The sequence below is a fragment of the Eretmochelys imbricata genome, chromosome 9 (genome assembly GCF_965152235.1).
Source record: "Eretmochelys imbricata isolate rEreImb1 chromosome 9, rEreImb1.hap1, whole genome shotgun sequence".
NCBI lineage: Eukaryota > Metazoa > Chordata > Testudines > Cheloniidae > Eretmochelys > Eretmochelys imbricata.
This window is the reverse complement of record NC_135580.1, coordinates 81,987,916-82,012,256: the sequence shown is the minus strand read 5'-3', so window position 1 is coordinate 82,012,256 and position 24,341 is coordinate 81,987,916. Positions and strand designations below refer to the sequence as shown.

Below are 24,341 nucleotides of genomic sequence, written 5' to 3'. Positions count from 1 at the left end.
TTCTCTCCATCACTTCTATGTGGTCTGTTTTTCTCTTGACTGGATTTATTTCTCTTGCAGAACATCACAAGTGAGGCATGTTTGTCCTGGAAGGGTCATATATGGTGGCAATGGATTATTATGGAACAGTAATAGCACAGGGATATAATCCATCATATGTGCCTTGTAGGAATAAGTATTTCCTTGTACCTCCCCATAATAGGATGATAGAAGAATGACCAAGATATGACAGACCCAGTATGCAAATAATGAGGATTTATTTTGTAGCTCTTATGGACTGCTTTTCATCAGTAGATCTCAAAGTGCTCTCCAAAGGAGGTCAGTATCACTATCTCTGTTTTTCAGGTGGGGAAACTGAGGCACTGAGCACTGAAGGACAAGATTCACAAAAGGACTTGAGTGCCCAAGTACCATTTTAGACATCTAAATCCCAGAATCAGGCTCCACCGGGATTCCTTAAACTCCAACTCAGCTGTCCTTGAAAGCTGTAGGCGCCAGAATTCACTCAGCATCTAAATACTGCAACAAAAGTTCCGTAGGTGCCTACGTTTCTGTCTCTGGGAGCATCCACTGCAGCCTTATTTGAAGCATCTGGATGCCTAACCACCAGAGGGATGCACGAACCGTGAGAAGATACGTAGTTCTTCCACAGAACTTGCCTGTGGGGCCTGATTGAGTGAACGTGTTCAGAATTTGCCTCTGGGATTGGACCCCTGTAGGCAAACCCAAACAAAATAACTGGAGGGTGGAGGAAATGAAGCCTTTCCTCATAATTTTTAGCCCAGTGGTTAGGGTACTCACCTGGGACATGACTTGGTTCAAGTGCACATTCTGCCTGAAAAAGTAATTGGGGGTATGTGTGTATGTGTGAGAGAGAGAGCAAATATGAGAATGACACTGTAGCTTGGTAAGAGCACTCAAGAGGGCAGTGGGAGACCCAGCCTCCAGTCCTCCTGCTCCAGTGACTTCTTAAATTATTTCTGGAACAGCTTCAACAGGAACCTGAGGGATTGCCCACATCAGACTATCTTCAAGCCAAGTGGTTAGGACCCTCTCCTAAGAGATAGCAAAGCCCTGTTCAAATCCTTTCTACCACCTCAGGTGGAGGGTGGACTTGAATCAGAGTGCTCCCATATCCCAGGCGAGTATCCTAACTGCCAGGCTAAAATGTATGAGAAAGGTGCCTATGCCATTTCTGCAGGATGTCCTAATATCAGAAGAGGGTTTGCAGCTGAGATTCCCAGGTGCCTTCTTGCTGCTCAGATTTAAGTGCCAAACTCCCTCAGAGTGGTGGGGTTTTGGATACACCCCTCCCCTTGGCTACTTAGGTGAGACCATGTAGCATGCTGACTTGGGTGGAACATGTCCTAAGAGGCCTATCTCACCCCATTCATTTTGCACGGAGCCTAGGCGCCTACCTCAGGCTTTGTGAAAACCAGTGATTTTCTAGGCACCTAAAAGATAGGTGGGCTGAATCTAACCCAAAGTGACTGGCAACACCCAACAAGCTAGTAGCGGACTTAGAAATAGAATCCAAGTCACCGAGGGCCAGTCCAGTGCACCTAGGCCATACTACAGTCAGTGCCGCCTAACAAATGCTAACTCTTCCTTGGTCACTGGTGTTTTGAAATCCAAACTGTAAATTTCTTATGTTGAAATAGAAAATCCCAGAAGTGCCTTAGACACCGTAAAGGTTGCTGGATATTCATGAATCTGTATATGTGAACTCAGAAATGGCAAAACCTGGTGTTAATGGCTGCTTAGTCTGTCTGCTAATAAATACACACATATACATATCTGCATAGCTAACTGAACAATGTGCAAATTCAACCTCATCCCCTCTGCTGTGTAATTCATATAGCACAGAAAATCCACTGGGATGAAAAACTATAGGGAAATAACACCACACACCTATTTTGTTATCATAACCTGCAGGATACCAGGAATCAGATCAAATAATGAAAGAATTAACATCTCCTCTTACAGTCATTGCTCTTTGTGATGTATTTTTATGCTTCTACATGTATGCATCTGGTGGGTCAGTTTGTGTGGCACCACGTTTTGGGTGTTTTAACACTCGTTTTTATTTAGGACTCTAATATCATCCCATCATGTGCCATACCCAGCGAAGGATTTTAATCTTCAGTGCATGAAATAAGCCAGTTCACTGGCCCAAACTCTGGGTTTGGGATTAGGGCTGCCAACCCTCCAGGACCGTCCTGGAGTCTCTGAGAATTAAAGATGAATCTTTAATTAAAGATAATGTCATGTGATTAAACCTCCAGGAATTCATCCAACCAAAACTGGTAACTAGGGTGACCAGATTAGGGACAGTCCCGATAATTGGGGCATTTTCTTCTATAGCCGCCTATTACCCCCCCCCGTCCCGATTTTTCACACTTGCTGTCTGGTCACCCTATTGGTAACCCTATTTGGGATCAGCCGACCTGCAACCATAGGTTCACCGTGGCCCATCCCCCTTGTGCGAGAGCCCAACCGACCCGTGTCTTTCACCCGACACCTTAGAGACCAGGGTCTTGTCTGAGCGCCCAGCGATGGAGGCTGGCCCCCCTGGACAAGGCCCCGGGCCCCCGCGCTGGGGTGCGAGGCAGGACCCGTGGGCTCGGGCCCCGCGCTCACCGGCACTGCAGGCGGGAGTTGCACGCATCCGGTCTGGCCCCGCTCAGCCTTAACCGCCCACTCGCCAACGCTTCAGGGGATCACGCAACGCCCCGCCCTCCTCCTTGGCCCCATCCAAAATGGCTGCCTGGCCGGTGAGTGGGACCGCTCTCTCTGCACGGTCCTCCAAGCTCTATGGCGGCTTGTGTCAGGCGCCTCGCGTACGCCGGACGGGAGAGGAGTGAGCATGCGCATTGAGTTTTCCTTTACTTCCTCTGGCGGCTGCTCCTGTTTCCGGCCCCCCACTTCCCTGGTAACAATGGAGCAGAAAATGGCCGCCTGAGAAGGGGAGGGAAGGAGACGCTGCTGCCGCTCGGGGAGGGACGGAGCAGAGCGAGCCAGGGCCGAGCCCGCTGAGCACCGGGGCAAGCAACGGACCGAGACCCGGGGGGAGGAGGGAGCCTGGCGGCGGCGGCGGGTGAGTATCGGGGCTGGACGCAGACTTTCAAAATGGCCTAGGGAAGGGAGAGGCCCAGGCCCAGGCGAGGAGGAGGCGGCGGCGCCGCTGCTCTGGTTGCCGGCGGAAAGGGGGAGTCTGTGTCCCCGAGCCTCTGCCCCCCTTCGATACCCGACCCTGCCTAGCCGGGGACGTTGGGAAGAGGGCCCTGGCGCACAGGCGGTGGGTGGGGATCCCCGCTCCTGGGGCAGGGAGGACAGCAGGCCCCTTTGGTCTCCCTGTCTCCACGGAGGCGACCCCTTGGTCCTCTCTACCCCGTCCCCAAGTGTGAGCGCGGGTCCTTGTCGGCAGCAGGGGAGCCTCACTTCCTGCCCCATCCCCTCGGGCGGGGGAGGACTGACAGACACCTCAGGGCCCTTCAACTCCGCACGGCCTGAGCCCGGAAGGGGACCCATTCTCCGGTTGGGCACCGGGCTAAGCTCCCTCTCGGGGGTTTCGGGGCTTGTCTTTCCGCTATACCCAGCTGGGTTTGAGGGGGATTGAAACTTGAAACTAGGCCTTTGGGTTTGTAGGGAAACTTGCGCCTCTCTCTCTCCTGTCCAGGGTCTCCTTTAAGGAACTGTAGTTTCTCAGGCTCAAGCCTTCATTTTGTCCTCCCCACACCAGGAGCAAGGAGCCCCATCGTGAGGAGAGAAGTGGAGGGGACTCTCCCTATCACACTCTGTGAGGGCCTCTTTTATTGGGGCCTCTTCTATTTCCAAGTGTCCAGGTTGTTTATAGTTTTGTAACCCACGAAAACTCATGGCCTTCTGATCCCCATTTTCTGTCTAGTCTCACTTACTTCCCAGTTACCTTTATTTACCACACCTCCAAAATGTTCTGAGGGTAATGTAAAAATGATCTGTACTTTAGTTTCCACGGTATGCATCTGATGAAGTGAGCTGTAGCTCACGAAAGCTCATGCCCAAATAAATTCGTTAGTCTCTAAGGTGCCACAAGTACTCCTTTACTTTTAGGAATGTTTATGGAGGTTAAAACTCTGGTCATCCTGGGATGTCTTATGTTGTTTGTAGTCATACATCTCAAAGGAGGACCAAAATCTATTCTGTATGTATCTTATGGACTTATTCTTGATCCATTATCTATCTATTTGATATACTTACAAAAAGGGTTTTCAACAAAAAACTTCCCTAGGACATTAAGTTGGAACGCTGGATACAGTTTGTATTTTTTGGTGTGAATAAATAAAGAGCCCTGTTTAGTGTTGAATAAATGAGCTTTCAAACTGAAGTGGTACACAAATAACAATAATTAGGTGGACAGCATGACACCGAAGTCTTACTTCCCATCTGCACTATTGGCTATATTGTTTAATTTCAAGTTGGAGGTGACTATGAAATAGTAAAGGAGCTGTAACATCCATCTTCTAATCATTTCAGCCATGATAAGTTGATAGGTAGAGTTGAAAATTAAACAGTAACTCCATCATTTTGTAGATGAAGTTAAATGTCTTCTCCCAGCGTCTGGGATTGGATATGTTATGGTGACAGCCCAGTGGTTAAAGGTGCCTATGTATGCCCAGCGTAGGTATGCCCGTTTTGGAATGGTTAATCATCATTTGGAAAGTAAAGGGGTCAGAAATGTTGATCTAACTGCTCATCAAAAGAGGAAAACACATTTTATTAAACAGGTTACAAAGGAAATAATTACTGCATTCTTCCCCCCTCCCCCAGTTAGCAGTACTAAAAATGTATGTTCTTCTGGCTCTTAATGTCATATATAAATATTGGTGTGGTTAATTATAAGGTGATGTGACCATCAAACAAATAGCAGGTCCCTAGCCTGGATAATAAACATGTTGTCCAGTCCATATTAACTACCTCACAGAAAAGAGAGAGTTGACAGTTTCAGCACTCCTCATCTCTCCACCAAACTCAGAACAGCCTGGTGCCTAATCTTCACACATATTTTGCACTTGTTTGGTTAAGGGCATGATTTTTCTAACCAAAATATTTATACTGGTGTAGCCCCTTATAGAGTTAAAACAGTACAATTCTTGTGTATAGATAAGCTCTTAAGAATGTGTTTAGGCTAAGATTTAAAGGTGTCTGTAGGAATGTTAGTAACACCTTCTAACAAATCTAGTGGAGACAAGGCATTGTATAGTCTAACACATGCTAAACTGGTTTAATTGAAACCCAACTAGATTAACTGATCACTTACTAGCTGAATAGTCTACACTAGACTTTTAGAGCATGTTAGCTGACATGTTCTAACACACCTTTAAATCCTCTTCTAGGTGAAGTCTAAGAGGGGCAGGAACTTATAAAAACCTAAGCCAGTTGAAGTATGGAAAGGATAAAACATAGCACGTGTATACCTTTTTGCCATCAGGATCTCTTATTTTGAATTTCTTATACATAGGCACCTATCTTGCAACCCATATTTTTAAAAAATGTGTTAGTGTTAAACTTTAATGTAGGGATGGATCTTTCCATGGGTATATAAAGGTAACTTGAAGCGTCACAACATTTCCATTTGCTTTTCTCTTCTCAGAATGTATGAGACACTTGGCTGTGCATAAAAAACATAAAATGCATATAAAGCTGCAATTTCATCTTCTTGTCCTGGTTTATGTCAGCAGACACCAATTGGTATTTCTTGGTTGATCTGAAGTATTGATGTTTAACTCTTTCCTTCAGTGAGGACTGCAAAGCTGAGCAGCTTCATTGCTAAAAAATCAAGTGGCAACACTTGATTAGGTAAGATATACTAATATACATTTACTTTATCCTCTTAATTTTAATAACTTTTTTAAAAAACTTCCAACAAGAACAGTCTTTTACAAATTCAGTATGCCAGAGGCATCTGTATCCATAATCTCATAAATAATGTACATGAATTTCTGTTTCTTGATTTGTCCTCAAAATCAGATGATGAGATTGTAGTTTTACGTACAGCTAGGTTTTATATTTAAACATAATATATAACTTAAATGTTATTAAATAAGGTATTCTTTTAAAAAAAAATGATATTTGGGAGTATTTCATGAATTAGACAGCAACCAGGATAGGCTTGTACCCTAATCCTCATTTGTTGGTTGTAGTTGTTTGTCAGCATAGCATTGGCCTGTTATCTCCAGTAGAATCTGTAATAGCAACAATTTTGCGGATTAAGTGGAGTTAAAAGAAGTGTTGAAGTTACATGTTTTTTGCATTGAAATTCTACAGGTTATGTTTGATTTAGAGCTTCCATTAACCGGAGGTCCTGTTTCTGCTGAAACTTGAGCACTACTCGACGGTCATCAGTTTTGCGGGTCTGGCTCCCCAGGATGCTACCCTACTTTTGCTGCTCTCCCTTTCAGTGACGACATTGGCTGCTGACATACCACAGTGCTGCTTCCTCCTAACTTCAGAGTGGGCGTTTTGCTTGCTGACCTTACAGGATGCTCAATTTTAGAGCAAGAGAGAACCATTTTCATGAGACTTCTCTTGTGATACCTCATGTCCAATAGGTCTTCTCTTCTGTGGTATAATCTAAAGACCAAAAGCAACATAATGTCATATTTATTTTCATTTTCAACATGTCTTTTTGACAAATGCTATTTTAATAAGGAAAATTATAACATTTTGAGCCCTCATAGTTGACAGTGGAGTTCTACGAGTGAAACATTTTATTGGATACGTGAAAGTATTGACATACGTTCTATTGCGATGTCATACCTATGATTAAAATGATATTCTGATTCTTATGGCTTCTGCTTGTTAGGGCTCTGGGAATATCTTTGTTTCTTTATTAAAATAGCATTTTATACAAATACGTTGTAAAAAGACATACTTTTTTTGGTGTTCTTTGGCAAGTTGACATTTTTCCAGCTTAATTTTTTTTTAAGCAAGGAATGTACAGGTGAAATTTGAGTGGTGTAATGTTTGGGGTAAGATAAGTCTCTCTCCATCACATTTAATTTCCAGATAGATACTTTAAGAACTTTCTGTAGGTGTTTTGTTTTATTTTAGAATGCACATTCATACTACATCCATTAGAGTTAATAGCAACAGGCAAAGAATAAGCCCAACATGTAAGGCAGACTTTTAAAAATTTGAAAACTTAATCCCCTATTGTCTCTACGCTGTAGATATTCAGACTGATTTGAAGGCCCTGATCCTGCAGTACGTGTCTATGTGGAAAACTCATTATTTTAAGAGGGGCTGTAGGTAGACAGTGGTCCGTCTGTGTGTATCTTGTTGTAGGATTGAGGTGCAAATCTCAGTGAGCCCTCTCCCTCACATGCTTGTATTTTTTTTTTAATGCTCTTAATAATTGGGTTCACTCAACAGTCATTTTCTGTGGTCTGTTTTTTGAGAGCAAGGATTTACAGGATAAACAATGATGAAATTTCAAGGTTGAAAACACATGAAATGTGTGGTTTCTTAATGTATTGCAACTAATTATTTATAAAGTACTTGGTGTTTGACATAGCTACATTAAAACTATTTACTAGTTTTTTCTCTTGTGCATCTTAGAAGAGCACAGATTGTACTAGTTTGTTTTTTGAAGCCTAGTCATTAATTTGGTTGTCACATCATGTTAAATAAGGCACTTTAAAATATGACTTAGGCTTTGCAAATATTTTTATACCTTGAGAGAAATGGAGTTCAAGATATTCTAATAGCTAGTTTTAATTTCTCTCAGTGTAAATTACTTGGTGTTGGAGAGCTTTTCTTGACAGGGCAGTAGGGAAGAGCTTTCATCATGAAAGAGGGTTAATAGTCCTATTGGAGATTTAGGTGATCTTTGGGGGTAGGGAATGTGTATATTTTCAAGTCAACATCTGAGTTTTGTCTTGTACGTTTTTCTTGAAGTTTGGTTTAGGGAAGGGCAACTCTGACTTCTATACTGATACAACAATTTACCTCTGATTATCAGAAAGGATGACTAGTTCTTTTAGGATGGAAGTGGATCAGTTGGTAATAGCTCATTAAGTATTGTAGTAGGTAATCATTATTTAGAAATTAGTCCTTGTTGGGCACAGTTGCTAAACCGTTTCCACCTATTAACCATCCCTTTTGTGTATTCAAAGTTATAAATTAAATTTCTGGGAAGAGAGTCAAGAAATCTGCATAATGTATAGGAATCTAATTTTCTAGAAAATATCCTGTACATGCCAAATGAAATGATGTCCCTCTTAAATATTGAAACCCGTATATTTTAATTTCATCTTAAAATATCAATCATTTAGACACAAGACGTTCTGGAGGAGATTAACTGTCTCCAGACAGTTCTTAACAGTGCTTGCTGTTTTATTAATTTTGTTGCTCATAGTCTTTTTCCTCCGATTACTAAGGGCTTTGAGACCTACTAGATATTGCTGATGAAGAGCACAACTTTATTTTTTTAAATCGCTCCTTTTTCTTCAGACAGTGTATTGGAAAGACTTTGATCCTTTAGGGTCTCAAGTTTCCTTTTACTTTATACAAGTTTCAGATTTCAGCAATGACTGCAACTTAATTTTAGGTGGGTTTTATTCACTTACAGAAACAAAAGAACATATACTAAGGTACTTCCCTGTAAATTCAGCTCAGATAGCTTTTGGGTTATTTTACTAAGGCCTGAAACAGCTTATTTATTTTCGTGCAAGGAAGACTTAGTTGGTAGGTCATTGTGTCATCTGCTCAATTAACACTTATTTCTGGGAAGCATCTTGTGATCCTCAGATGGAAGGTACCATATAAGTGTAAAGTAGTAAAGATAAAGGTGAACTGAGAGTTTTCGCATTTTACTATTGTATGGGGTCTGAAGTGAATTTCTTAAATGGCTATTTTAGTAAATTCTTGAATTGTGATGCCTGACCCTCGTTCATAGATAGGCTATAACTTAGAAGCCATATATTTTTATGACTTTCTACTCAGGCCTAGTTGTCACAGTATCAATGAATTGATAATTTTAGTACTGGTAGTGGAGCAAAGTAACTGGTAATGGCAACTTTTTTCAATACCAAATGAATATCTTTAGTTCTCTATCATTTATACCCCCGAGACCATAAAATAACTCCTCCCTTGTAGATTATAAAGTCTTGAACTATAGATAGTCACTTCTTGCTATGTTTCATAGACTCTGCTGCTTTGTAGTGATGGTAAGGAGGACACTAGTCATTTGTGCCTGGCACCTTTGAGTGGATTGTTAATGAGTAACTACAGGGAATCCACTTGACTGACTTGTCAAAGAGTGGGCACACCAATTTAAGAGTTTACTGCAATAATATCTGGTTATTCAGCTGCTGAAAAACACTTCCCATCACCATCTTAAAGAAAACTTTCACTTGTTTCAGTCAAGTAGCTGTACAGACTCTTGTTTCCAGCGAACTTTAGACAAATCTTACTGTGCTTCCATAAAGATGTTCAGTTTCATTACTGGATAAACTAAAGTTGGCTATAATCAACAGATCTGCACTCACTACATCTTAGAGACATGAGCTCCTCCAGACATTTGTGCTCTCCCTCGCCAGTTCTGTGCTGACAGAAGAAGGGAAATTTCAGGTTGTGTTACGCAGGTAAGAACTAAATCTCATGTTAAGTTGACCTAAAGCAATAAAAGCAAGGAAACTCACTGATGTGAAACATACTATATATGACCTCCCCTACACAGGTTTAATAGGATGCCACAGTTATGTCTATCATAATGTATTGACAGACATGGTGTGTCTTTCCCTTATTTGCATTTCTTGCTTTATGGTAATATGCTGCTTCTGATATCTTAATGTGATGTTTACATTTTAGTGGATAGGTCTCATTTTAGGCATCAAGATAGTGCATTACACTCAAGACACAATTTGTATAGTGGGCTTCAATTATCTAACTGTATCTAGTTATTGTTTCCATAGGCATCTGTTGCATAGTAATCTGGTAATGGTGCTGCTTTACCGCCGCTATTGAAATCCTGTTGTGTAGCTAGGCAGAACCAAGGAAACCCCATTGTCATTGTAGTACTATTAGTGTCCTAGTGATAGGCATGTAGAATTTATATGCCTATATTCTGCAATGGCTAGGGTAGAAGAGAACTGTTTCTTAGAGGTGGATAAACTGGCTTGGTGCAGAGTTTACATTAGGTGTTTGCACTGGTGAAGCTACTTTGGGGTAGCTATACCAGTGTGAAAATCCCTAATGTAGGCAAGCTTCCAGGAGTAAACCTAATAGTGTTGAATCTAAATGCAAGACCCTCCTCTGAGGCCTTCTTCCAATAATTACATTTGCCACATCCAACATGTAATTTTGGGCTTGGAGATGGAAGAAGACAAACACAGTAACTCTTGTGTAAGTTACCTAAATGTGTGTAAACAAATGGGCCTTGAAGGTCATGCAATGCCTCTCTTCTATTTAGGAGACGTTATGATTTAAACCAGTGGTCCCACAGGTGCCATGGCGCCCACCAGGGCATTTTTGTGTGCCCGCAGGACACTGCGCCGCCGAGAAGCGTTGCCGTTTCTTGGCAGCATTTTGGTGGTGACGCTTCTTGCCACTGCTGCATTTTGGCGGCGGGGTGTCTGGAGCCCGCCACAGTCTTCTGGGAACAGCAATATGCTATTCCCACAGAAATGTTGGGGACCATTTATTTAAACTGTAGAGACATTTTGATTTTTCTTGACAGTTTTGTTTAGAAACCAAAAAGAGGATCCGTTTCATGCACTAGACCAGTTGTTTTCAACCTTTTGTCATTTGCAGACCCCTAAAAATTTCAAATGGAAGTGTGGACCCTTTTGGAATTCTTAGACATAGTCTGCAGACCCGCAGGGTCCACAGTTTGAAAACCACTGCACTAGGCAAGTGGCCGAGAAACAGATCCTATTATATTTGGAAATTCTCAGATTAAAAAGCACAAAACTCAGAATGGTGTGGTTTTTTTGTCCCCCCCCCCCCCCCCCCCTTTCAATATGTTCAAGAGGCATCAGGAGCTGTTTAAAAAAAGAAAACATTTCTGGTGGAAATGTTGTAGAGGAGCATTCCATCAGGTGTAAAACTAGCTAGATAACCAGCCACTTGAGTAACTGGTGCATTCCCACAGTTGTGTAAGACAGTGCTTTACATCATGGTTGGTGAGGCATACTGATTAATAACCAGGCTTCCTTGTTCTGGCTTCCATTTGGGTAGGTTTACGGTTAACATAATTTCTCCAGAGGTGATACATTTTCACTGTTAACGTTGACCAAATGCAGATATTACCATATCTCACTAATGTTGAGAGATGTGTTAGAGGTTCTAACCTACCTGAAGCAGGAAAAGTGTGGGGAGAATGCATATATATTGGATTCCTGTAAACATCTGGCAATATGCCAGGTACATAAGACTTTTTGGTCTCATATTCCACTTCATCAAAATTGACAGTTTAACTGCTGTCTAATAAATTACTTTTGGCACTAAATTCCAGAATTCATTCTACAGAACCTTTTTATCCCGAGGAGCTGAATGATCTTTGTATTGCAAGGTGTTCTGTGGCACCCAAAATCTACTATGCTGTAATTCTGCTTCCTAGTTTTCACATTTCTTCCAAATGCTTTTGGGGATTGGCTATTCCTCTTAATTGTCCAGAAGGATTGCTGATGAGTAACATGAGGCACTTCCTTTCCTTATAGGCTTGAGCTTGGGAGGCTTAATCCTATTAAAATTGCCTTCTAAAGGAACATAGTGTTGGATTCAGATGACTCATGTTCTTCACAGGATTGTTTTAAGGCAGCCTTTAGGCTGCTCTAGGTTCTGCTTTGTCACGTAGCTGCAACATTTGGGTATGCTATAAGGCGGTTTAGACGTCTCCTTCCTGAGCAATGTTGGGTGCACGAAAGATTGCCTGAAGGATTTGGTCTGTAATTTTTATGCTTCCCTAAACATATTGCATTTTTAAAATGATTGATTTAAATTCTGGATCAAGTAGTGATTTAAATTGTGGTACAAGATACCCATATAACTGGAACTTTATCAGCAAACTAAATTTCTCCTTAAATAATTTAAATATATGATAGTGATTAAGTGTGTGTTGTCAGAGTCAAGTTCAACGACAGATTGTGCTGAATTCCACTGAATGTGTCAATAAGCATTACAGATTATTTTATTCATTTTTGTATGTATGGTTTTCAAAATATGTAGTTTTCCTCTCCTTTTTTAGATACTTTCCCACTCTTTCATCAACATGGAAAGCTCAGATTCTAACGATAAAGGAAGTATTGATCACTCAGAAGCACAGCGCCGGAGTCAGCTGGATCGATTAGAACGCGAAGAAGCTTTTTATCACTTTGTAAATAACCTGAATGAAGAGGACTATAGGCTTATGAGGGATAACAATTTGCTAGGAACACCAGGTATGTTAAAACATGTAGGTAGCATGAAAACTTTAATTTACGAATGTGAATGCCTCTGCACCCATTTTCAGACTACCTAGTTCCTCTCTCCATTCTGGTGCTGAATGTGTCTTCAGCATTTCTGATATTTTTACTACTATTTTATGCCATTGTAGAGAGTAGTTCTTCTGCTTAGCTGAGCACACAGTAGACCAGTGGTTTTCAAACTTCCTTTCTGGTGACCCAATTGAAGAAAATTGTTGATTCCCGCAACCCAACGGAGCTGGGGATGAGGTGTTTGGGGTGTGGGAGGGGGCTTAGGGCTGGGGCAGAGGGTTGGGGTGTGGGGGTGAGGGCTGTGGGGTGGGGCCGGGAATGAGGGGTTCAGGGTGTGTAGGGGCTTTGGGCTTTGGAGGGGGTTGGGGTGCAGGAGGGGGTCAGGGCTGGGGGTGCAGGCTCTGAGGGAGGCCAGGGATGAGGGGTTTGGGGTGCAGGAAGGGGCTCCGGGTTGGGGCAGGGGATTGGGGCACGGGGTTTGGGTGTGGGTTTACCTCCGGCGGCTCACGGTCAGTGGCACAACCCGAGTGCAGAGGCAGGCTTCCCGCCTGTCCTGGCGCCGCGGACTGTGCTGTGCCCCGGAAGTGGCCAGAGGAGGTCCAGCTCCCAGACAGAGGTGCGCAGCGAGTGGAGCCCCATGCGCCCTCCCCCGCCCCGGCCTAGGAGCCGGACCTGCTGCTGGCTGCTTCTGGGGCGTAGGACGGTGTCAGACTCAGAACAGGTAGGAACTATTAATTTTTACTGGCCGGCCACCAGGCTCTCTGGGTGCTAAGCAAGGCAACCCATTGCCTTGCATTCCACGACCTAGTGCTGAAGTTTGAAAACCACTGCAGTAGACCATTCCTTGAAGGTAATATGAATAGTGTAGAGCTTGTTAGGTTAAACTAGATGTGCTAATTCAATTTTAAGAAAATGTTAGTGTTCACTGGGACTTGCAAAGTCTGTACTACTGAGGGCTGCATTGGCATCTTGCCAGGTATCTGAGTCTCACTTGGGCTCTTTCTACATAAGAAGGTTTCAGTGGTTTAACTAAAGGTGTCATTTTAAAACCAATTTAGCTAAACCTGTGTGAACAGTCTTGTTTCAGTATAAGAGTGGCTTATTTTGGTTTAGTTAAAACTGATTCCAAATAGATTTGTGCTAAACTGAAATCAACAACTCTTAATCTGAAATGCGTCCGCTGTGGTGTTTTTGCACTGGTTTAACTAAATCAGTTTAAAATAACACTTTTAGATATCCAGTGCAACTTTCTCTTGTAAATGAGGCCTTGATTGATGTAGGACGGAGAATAATGCTGACATGTCGTTATAAGACCCAGAAAGCATTTTGCCATCTTCTGAGCACGTTGTAACTCTTCGTTAGCTGGAGCCTCAGCAAATCTTACCTAAGGGCAATAGTGTTGGAGGGCTGTGATTTATGCTTTGGCTACCCTGACTTAGGTATCACAGTGTGTCAGAATTCAGAAAACACTTAAAAGCAGTCAGTATCTTGTTAGGACAGTATTTGCAGTTCAAAGAGAATGTAGGCGTAATCTAATGTAATGTAATGTACTCTTAAGCTATGGATTATTCTTGCCTTTGCATATCTGCCTTTAAAATAGTTTTGGAAATCTTTGCTTGCTTCCTAAGGTGAAATTACTGAAGAAGAACTGATGAGAAGGCTACATCAAGTTAAAGAAGGTCCACCACAGCAAAACGGTGATGAGAATAGAGGTATATATACTGTATTTGTGGAAGCTCTTAACTTTAGCGCCCAGTATAGATCTTAACTTGAATGCAGGAATGGAATATGTTAAGCCTGGGCAGGTGTGAGGTGAGCAGTGTTTTAGAATTAAGTGAAGATAATCTGTTATCTGCTTCAGAGGTCAAAGTTTTGAAGAGATTTCAGCTAGAACATGTCGCACTTATATTTTGCTGCACTGTGATCACTTCTGCAGTTCTTTATTTTTGTTTAGATTTCTCTCCATTCTGTTCCCTTACTGGAGTGCTTTCTGAGATTCCCACATTTTCTCACCTTTACTCTTTTCCTCTCAAGGTTGCCACATTGCCTCCCTACAGAAAGGTTTACACATGGGTCCCACTGAACCCTGTCATTGTTAGCTAAATGAGTGTGCTAGACTAGAGAACCAAGTATTCCAGGCCACTAAGGCAATGTCTACACTAGCACTTACGTTGGCAAAACTTTTGTTGCTCAGAGATATGAAAAAACCACTCCCCCGAGTGACATAAATTTTGCCAGAATAAGTGCTCATGTGTACAGCACTATGTTGGTGGGAGAGCTCCTCATTGAGTTGGTTTCATTTTGTTGGCGGGAGAACTCTCTCCTGTTGGCATGATGTGGCTACACAAGTACTCTTACAGCAGCACAACTATATCTGTACAGCTGTGCCTCTATACGCTTGTAAATATAGACATGGCTTTGGTTTTGTGATTTAACTGCTGCTATACTAGACCATTGAATGGACAGTATTCAAGCAAGTAAAAAACATCTAATGTTTTTTTTTTTTTACAGTTGAAACATAACTGATTTTCCATTTAGTTGTTACAAGAAATAATTATTTTGATTACTTGTTTGCTATTTGGCTACAACTTCTAAAGAGGCATAATTATTGGCAGTAGAAAAATGTCCACTCATGCTCCCGCAAAGAAACAGCTCTTTTAGACATGACACTAATCAAGATGTTAAGGATGAAACTGTTACGGTGTTTAAAAGGCTTAAATATTTTAAAACTGTAACTTGCTTAATTAAGGAATTATATTTTTGGAAAATTTAATCTGAGAATTACCTCAGTTCTCTAATTTTGGTAGTTCCCTTTCTTTTGACAGGTGCAGAATCCACAGAAGATGTTTCTAATAGAGATTCCATAATAGACTGGCTTAATTCAGTACGACAGACTGGAAATACCACACGGAGCGGGCAAAGAGGAAACCAGTCTTGGAGGGCAGTGAGCCGGACTAACCCTAACAGTGGTGATTTCAGATTCAGTTTGGAAATAAATGTCAACCGTAATAATGGGAACCCAAACCCAGAAGCTGAAAATGAGCAATCTGTAGAGCCCTCCAATGGTGAGGATTTGGAAAATAGCCAAAGTGACACTGAGACTCCAAGATCTGAATCGCCATCTGTAAGGCAGCCTGGATCAGACAGAAGTACCTCTGAGGAGTTAGCAACTGAGGAAGCATCTCCTGTCAGAGGCCAGAGAAGAGCAAGAAGCAGGAGCCCAGAACAACGAAGAACCCGGGCTAGGACTGATAGAAGTAGGTCACCTATTAATCCAGCAAGCGAGACTCCTCGCAGGTCTCCTCACAATATGCCATCTCAGACTCTTGATCATTCCCTAGTAAATGAATCCGAGGGAAGTTCTAGAACTAGACAGCATGTGACGTTAAGGCAACATACAACGGGGACTGAGATTGCAAGTGAAAATGCAGTTCTGTTTTCAACCCCTGAAACAAGACCTGCTCCTCCAGCATTAGGTTCTTCAGAAACAAATGGCAGCAGTGAGTCTGCAGCTCCTGGACAGAGGCCACCTACCATAGTTCTTGATCTTCAAGTGAGAAGAGTCCGTCCAGGAGAATATCGGCAGAGAGACAGCATAGCCAACCGAACCCGATCCAGGTCCCAGACACCAAACAATACAGTCACTTATGAAAGTGAACGTGGAGGGCTTAGGCGCACATTTTCACGTTCAGAACGGGCTGGAGTGAGAACTTATGTCAGTACCATTAGGATTCCTATTCGTAGAATCATAAACACGGGCTTTAATGAGACAACTTCAGTCGCAATTCAGACCATTCTGAGGCAGATAATGACAGGTTTTGGAGAATTAAACTACTATATGTACAGTGATGGTGATGCAGATCCTAGTGGCCCAGTCCCAAACCAAAATGTAGATGCTCCTGAGCTACAGAACGGAGGCGACAGTGGTGGTACTAGTTCACGCAGTGAAAGTACCGAGGGTAGCTCAGGGGAGGTATATGAAAGTAGTAATGAAGGAGGTTCAACATCTGTTAGGCGGGAAGGTCGCAATACGAGAGGATCAGTCACTTTTGAAGAAAGTGGCTCTTTACCATTCCTTAGCCTAGCGCAGTTTTTTCTACTAAATGAGGATGATGATGACCAGCCAAGAGGACTCACCAAAGAACAAATTGACAACCTAGCGTGGAGGAATTTTGGTGAAAGCGATGCTCTGAAAACCTGTAGTGTCTGTATTACAGAATACACAGAAGGCAACAAGCTTCGTAAACTGCCTTGTTCCCATGAGTACCATGTCCACTGCATTGATCGCTGGTTATCAGAAAATTCCACTTGTCCTATTTGTCGTAGAGCAGTCTTAGCATCTGGTAACAGAGAAAGTGTTGTCTAAATGAGATCTGAATTTTTGGCTGAACAGCTGGTGTAATAGTGATGGGCAACAAAGTCACTTTCATTATGGCCACTTTTTGAGTGGTGCTTCAATGTAAAGTAATGAGTTTGGCTGCTTCTTCCCTCATGGAAACATTTTCTCAGAATTAAAGCTTTTAAAATGGGAATCTCTTTAAATCAGAGTCTCCAAATCTATTCAGTTTCAGTGTCTCGAATTTCAGAAAATTTTATTTCCCCTAAGATGCCTATTTGCTATAAATTTCTTTTTTTTTTCCCATCATCAAGACTGTTAAGCTCCTTCCCCCGCCTTCCCTTCCCCTCCCCATGCATTGTGAATCTTAAAGACCTTAGCGCTCAGCTCATCCCTTTAAGGAACTTATCTGAGAAGTCATCCTAGCTACAGCACATGCTTCATAGTGGATTTTTAAAAACAAACCCAGCTATCCCACTGAATATGAAATTAATTCAACTGCACCCTTAAATATAATTTTGGTTAACTTTCGTATTGCGTATTCTTGGACATGTGAGTGCAGATAACACTAATGGTAGCCCTTTTCCCATTGTACAGCTGTCTCCAGCCCATCACTATGGCACGCTGTAGAGTGAGCTGATTGCTTAATCGGGATATTTATCTTGTGGAAATATAAGATATGCCTATGCTTGTTTAAATAAAAAAATCACAATTTTTGTTTTACAATTGTAAAGCTTTTTTGTAGAAGCTCAGTACTTTTCCAGTGCACTGTTGTACTAATGCATTAAGAATTAAAATTGTACCATGCTTAGAAATGAAGAGAATGCTTTTCATATAAGACCCACCACACACACAGCAAACTAAATACAAGCGAGCTGCTTTTGTAAATGTTATTGTCAAGAGCAGTGCATATCTGTACTATTTAATTTATGTGAACAGCTACTGTAACATAAAACAGTTAAGAATTAGACATCTTAATTGCATTAAAACTGATGGCAATTGAATGTTATAATTGCAATGTCTTGGCTCAGTAATGCCACCAAAAAGGTGGTGATAAAAAAAAAAATAGAAACCTGCTCTGAAGACTGGTTTTTTCTTTGTATGGTTACTGATGTGTAATGATACAAATTTGTATGTACCAGTTTCATTCAGTGAGGATTTTGCCCAAGTTTTGTATTAAGCTGTATTTTAATCACTGAGGGGGCTGTATGTAACTTTCAGCAGTCATGTTGGCAAATTAATTTTTCTTTTTCCACCCTAATGACATAGTTAATCTCTGGAACTTTGGTAGTTGATTTAACACACTGACCTCCAAATATCAATGGAAGTTGCAGTGTCCAGGGTAGAGAAATTAACATTTAGGTGTAACTGAGAAATAATCTTCTAACAGAAGTTTATCAAACGAATTGCCAATCTTAAATTGTTGGTTACTGGAATACATTTAAAAAATGAAATTTCAAGTTGTTTGAATTTGCAACTTATTTTCCTTAAAGTAAAATATTAGGCATGTCTCTTTACTGTTAAAGACTGTCTAAATTCCAGTTGCATTTTGTATTAAAAGTTAATGTGGGCTTATCACAATTCAGATCTTATAAATGCATTTACACAATTTTAAGTCTTCTTTGGAAATGTTCATAGCTCAGCTGTCTTTACACGGTGGGAAACCTCTTCCCCATATCCCCCATCCCCAAGAAACCTTCCTTTTGTTTTACTCTTTAGTAGCTTTGCCAACGCTACATGCTTCTCAAGGAAAGCAGTGTTCTGTTTCAAGTAAAAAATATAGTAGTTGTTAACTAGGGATATGAACTGCTCTTGCTGGCTAGGTCCAAACTGTTGCTCGATACTCAGATGGCAAAACCAAACCTGTCCTGTCTTTTTACGTTAACAGATCTTCAGTATTTGAGTGGTGGTTACATAGAACGTCATCCTAGCTGTTAAAGCCATTATAATTGAACTACTCACCAGCCAGGTCAGGATTCCAAGGTGTTCTGGAGCGCTCCCATTTTTCTAACAGTGCATTTTCCTGTCATCCCCAGTTCAGTGGGGAATCCTGACTGGCTGGTGAGCTCGCTTTCCTTGTGGTGGAACGCTCCATCATTGTAAGGGTGTTCCTTATCATATGTTTTTAAAACATTTATAAACAAATACATGCTCTCGAATGTTTTCTCTCTGAGATGTGTTCAGCTATAAAATTGGAGGTTAGATATTAATGTTACTGGTTGGACTTTGATTCATGAATGTAGCTAATGAATCTTAAACCAAAACTACTTCTCAAACATTGGACACCATGATTTTGAATCTTTTCTGTAGTGTGCACATAAGTGTATGCAATCACTTGCATTTTTCAGTAACAGTCTTTGCTGACTTGGACTGTAGAATTAAAATTGAAATATTTTATAGTGGTATTTGCTACTGATTTCTAAATACACTTTTAGCTTTTTAAAATCAGATGTCTTAGGAGGACTAAGGACAGAAATTAGAATAATATGAGCCCATTAGCAACAAGCGATACTCAGTGGAGCAAGGCTGTAATACCTCATTAAGAAGTTACTCTTGTTAATTCAGATTGTTCTTGGTTTCCAAGAACTATACAGTTCAACAACCATCTTTGTAGTTTTATTATGATTGCCTAAAAGTGGTATGCCTTAATGTTTTAACTTTATGTAATTGTACCAACGGTTTAGTGTCTGAGGTTCCCAAAAAGGTACCAGAAACCAGTGTTCACCTCAATTAAGAACCCTTTGAATGTTTCAAATGTTTTAATTATTTATAATGAAATTCCTTTTTAAACTTACTATACCAGTAGCACTGGGGTTTGTTTCTTTGACTTCAAACAATTGGCATGATTGATATTGCTGTTAGTGAGGAACTCTTAAGTAGATGAGGCATTTACCAACGTCCACAACAGTTCTGGAAATGAGCAATGGTATAACTGTGCTCTGAGCTACATCCAGTAACTCAGTGGCGTTTATGAATTACTTTCGTATTATGAATTGTGCAAAACAAATCTGTGGAAAATTATTGGCCTGATCCAGCAGCAGGAATTCTCCTTTGAATAAGGGTTGCTGGATCAGGCCCTAGTATTATAAGGTAGTTTAGTTCATTCCAGTATAGTACAATAAATTTATGGGTGTCATTCTTTCCTTTAAAGTTATATTAAGCTTTAAAAGCCAATATTAATACTTCAATTTTAAATTAAATTGCAAGCTTTATAGGTAAAGTATAAAAGCGTCTCTAGTGAGGTGCTCACAATTAGTAAAGTTAGTCTCTTGAATCAATTTATTTAAAAATATATGAATCCTTTTGGTGCCAAGCATTCTTAACATATTTGCATCTATAGCTTTCTTAAGCTTAAACCTATTTTTTCAGCATTGGAATTGTAGATGGATGTGCACTGTTTTTACAGCCACTTTACTGGATGCCAGTGGCCACTGAGAGGTTAAAACACAGCCGTTATCTTTTGGGTTATTTTTTAATGCCCACGTGTACATAGATGAATAAATTTAAAAGATTCTGGTAGCCTTATTATACATTTGCTGCTCTCCTCTCCTTAGTTTATAGTGCCATCTTGAGGAAGCTTTTTTTACCCTCCTTCAAAGTTGGGGCGAATACACATCTTTGACTCCATTATTTATTAAAACATTAATTTCTTTGCTGTTTAAGTTGGTTTTGTGTCTGAAGAAGCTCCCCTGCTAGAGCTTGTATAAGGAAAGCTGATGTTAAAAAAAAGAAAAAAAGAAAAAAAACCACACACACACACAATTGCACATTGTGGACAGCCATCCTTCTGGTGTTTGGGATTACCCCTAGGTATTTAAAATGTAGAAGAGTGCACAATCTTTTGTTTTGTAAGAGTGCAGCATATAGTTCTAATCAAACTGCAAATTTGTAGACATTTTTAATGGGTTTTATCCATTAAGTGAAAGAACTGTGAAAAATAGTGATTGGTTTTTATTGGGATTCTTCTTTTACTTGCACTTTTGTAAAAAATAAAAATAAAAATAAACAGCTTTTTGCAAATAGTATTTTGCAGGCAGTTAGTTCATTTATGTTAACTGATCCTTGTTTGGAAAATAGTGTTATTTGACAGGGTAGTTGCTGCACCGCATGCATAGAAACTACTCATTAAAAGTTTCTTAAGGACTTTCTGTAGGAAGTATTGGTGTGCATGCATAGCAGCTGCACTAACATGATACTGTACAAATTTTGAAGAAGCCATGATTGGCCATTGTGCCAACTTGCAGATTAATGTGTTTTCAACTAATGTTGACACAATGGACAGTAATGACTGTCCGCTATCCATGGATTATGCGAATATGTAGTGTCCAAAGGACCATTTCACTAATCTAATTTCAGTATGAAATTTATCTTAAAATATTTGCCTACACTTTGAGGAAATTCATGGTCTGAGATATGTTATCGTAGCTAGGGTCTAATTTTAAGATGAGAAAAGAAATTTAGTTAAAGCATTGGTTTCCATTTTGTACCAGTGTGCCTAGGTATTCTATGGGTCTTCCAACAGTGTGTGTTCTTAATCAGCACATATATTGCAATATCAAGGTTCAGCTGGCTGGGTTTAGCTGTTTAGCTGCAGCCTTAACTTTTCTTTGCATTGTTAATTTGAGACCCTTACTATAACTGTAATGTGGCATTCCGTATAAGAATCTGGTGTTTCCATTCATCCTCAGTACGACTGGGGATTTATGTGACTTGATTAGGGTTACGTGATCGGATCTTGAGTTGATTAGGTATGCAGTTGTAATGGAAATGCCTATGCCAAATTAGCTGGCTTCTCCCAGGAGGTGTTAACTTGGAGCCATGTTAAGGGAATTAAGCAACACAGTTAGAAATATTTCAAATTTTCACCTACAAGAGGCTTTTTTTTGTTTGGGTTGGGTTGCTGAGGGGAAGGAGACAAGCAAATCTAATGGTAATGTAATTTACTCAAAGCACATTAAATTATGTTGTGTAAAAATTAGTTTGATTCTGTTATATCAGGGCTTCCCAACCTCTTTTGCACCGAGATTTCCTTTTTCTTATGGGCGAATCCATTATTGAACCTTACTTGGTTCCATTATCTGGTTTTCGTCACTTAAATTAAAATCCCAAGAGCCCTTCCCTATATCTGATAGGCTGTTGGCTGGGAAGCCCTGTATTAAACTGAGAATGTAACAATTTTCCTTTTTGTACAGTGCTTTACATTGTTTATATTGGACTTTAGTACAAAATGGTACTCTAAAAGGTCATAAAACAGTTTGATCATATTTGATAGCTAACATTTAGGAAGAGTTTGTTTCCTATGTAAGATGTCATAATGCAAATTTAAATAGACTCAATAAAATGCATGAAGTGATAATTTTGTTCTTGATCATCGCTCCTTGGGGACTGGGGGGTGGTGTTCATTCTGTAGTGGGAATGTAATTGGGACTACCAGGGTTAATATCTCATGATAAATGTGATAGGAATCCCCCTTTTTTTTTTTCAGGTTTTAGAGTAGCAGCCGTGTTAGTCTGTTATTTGAAGTGGGAGAGCAGGAAAGGAATAGGAACAACCTATGGCTTTTTGTCAAAAGAATTTGTCTGCTTCTTTGTATACTAAACTGAAGGGATAAATCTCACCACATACAAGAGTTCACTAAATCAGTTGCATAGAATACAAGGACATAGTTTTAATTCATCTTCCAAAATAGTAGCTGTGATTTATGGGTGCTATTCAGTAACTGAAATCAATGACCTGGCCTCAACGGTGAAAGTCAATCTAGAAACATGCAGAGGGCCATAGAAACACTGTCAAGATGGCATAAATTCATCTATGGCCAGAGGCTTCCTTTTAAAATTAATCTCTGACCTGTGTGCAGTGCTCCACATGAATGAGAAGGAAACTAAATACCTTTTGGAGGATGTGGAAAACTATATGTTTCTCCATGCATGCTCTATGAGTAGGAAGCAAAGACCAATCCTGGACACATGGGATGATGTCTGAAACAAAGGGTGGGAGGGTCTAATTGTATTTATTAAGACAGCGTTCAACAAGATGTAACAAAAAATGGAAGGCAGGAGTAGGAGAATAGTGATAGGATTGCGTGGGATAATATAAAGGCTTACATAGACATAGTTATAAGAGCCATGTCTGTGCTTTGTGCAATTTCTCTAACTTTGTGCAGACATTTATTGATAAAAGTGGTGTCTTGCATCAGAAACTAACAGTATTGAGTTTGGTTTGGACTGAAAGTGGCACCCTTAAGTGTACTGCAACACAAAATAGTAGTGTCCTCTGTGTGAAGATGCTTTCAATGCCCTTCAAGGATGATTTATCTGTTTAATTAGGGGCATAATCTAATCTTTCTGAAGGCAAAGGCTTGTGAATTGGGAAGTCTTGAGTTCTAATCCTGGCTCTGATACAGACTTTGTAGTCTTGGGCAAGTCACTTTGCTTTTCTCCCTCTGTGTCCCTGTTTCACAGATGGGGATCATAATCTCCACCTCCTTTTATTTCTAGATGACTGGTTCAAGTGTGCCTCCGGTAGGTACTGATATTCATTATATGAAGTGAGTTGGTCTCTGTTGGGAAGTGGCAACAGCCACATTATTAAAAACCACCACCATAATTAGCATCGTTTGTTCTTGTTGGAATTCTTATATGAAATGGCCATTGAAACTGATCTCTCATGGCCTTGCCCACTCAGTGTTGATGTGATTGCAAGGAGAAGCTTGCGTTACTCCTGCTGTCTGTACTGTACAGTACCTACTCTGTAGAGGGCAGACTTCATTTTCTAAGGTGCCTTTTTACCAGTGCCAATTTCTTTAAAGAAAAATATTCTCTATATTCTAACTTCTGTCTGTTTTAGGGTTTTATACTAGCACCCTTCACTATAGGATCCAAGCATTTTCCATGTAAAATCAATAGCAATAGTGATATCCTGGAATCTTTGGCTCTCCTCACTTTTGGGGGTAAAAACTCTGCTTAGCCTATTTATTGTTTGGCTTGTTGGTTGTTTGGTTTGTTAAAAGTTCTTTGTTTTTATTATTGGACGGGTATGCTTTGGTAGGATGGAATAGTCAGTGTTGTGCAAATGACTGACTTGTATGGTGGAAGGACTTGCAGTGTTTCCTAAAGGATAGTTTAGTTTTGGATCTGTCTAATCTCTGGAATTTTATTTCTAGTCAGATCTCCTTGCCCGAGGGTGCTTTATCCACAACTCTTATATGCTTCATCCTGAGTTTTGTGATTTGTATTGTCCCAGAGGGACACAACTGTTTCAGTGGTTCATAGATTGAAATTTGATCTTTAATATTGTTGGGCCTTGATCTATTAACTTGTGTGATTTTAGTCTAGTCCATTGAGCTCCTTGTCAATCTTTTTCTATAGCAGGACCTCCCTCCCATCTAGCTGCTACCACAACCCTTAGGCTAGGGTGGATGTGACCTCCCCAGTTTGAGAAATCCTGATCTATTCCTTATGAATCCCCTTCTGTCTCAAAAACTCCCTCAAAAAACCTTACCCACCTCACTTATTTTCCAGTTCCTTCATTGCATCAAATTTTGAGCT

At 40.6% G+C, this 24,341-nt stretch overlaps 1 protein-coding gene across 6 annotated transcripts; it reads left to right on the top strand.

Moving 5' to 3' along the window:
* The first annotated feature begins 2,914 nt into the window (after nucleotides 1-2,914).
* Nucleotides 2,915-22,150, top strand: RLIM (ring finger protein, LIM domain interacting). 6 transcript variants are annotated; one of them, XM_077827217.1, is made up of 7 exons: nucleotides 2,915-3,097; nucleotides 5,633-5,838; nucleotides 6,307-7,010; nucleotides 9,519-9,626; nucleotides 12,230-12,422; nucleotides 14,087-14,170; nucleotides 15,284-22,150. In XM_077827217.1, the coding sequence occupies exons 5-7, from the start codon at nucleotides 12,254-12,256 to the stop codon at nucleotides 16,822-16,824; spliced, it is 1,794 nt and encodes a 597-aa protein (XP_077683343.1). In that variant the 5' UTR covers nucleotides 2,915-3,097; nucleotides 5,633-5,838; nucleotides 6,307-7,010; nucleotides 9,519-9,626; nucleotides 12,230-12,253; the 3' UTR covers nucleotides 16,825-22,150. The 6 variants fall into 6 exon arrangements, with proteins under 6 accessions (XP_077683343.1, XP_077683342.1, XP_077683344.1 ...); XM_077827216.1 differs by having other exon boundaries at nucleotides 5,779-5,838; nucleotides 6,307-9,626; XM_077827218.1 differs by lacking the exon at nucleotides 6,307-7,010.
* The last annotated feature ends 2,191 nt before the right edge of the window (nucleotides 22,151-24,341 follow it).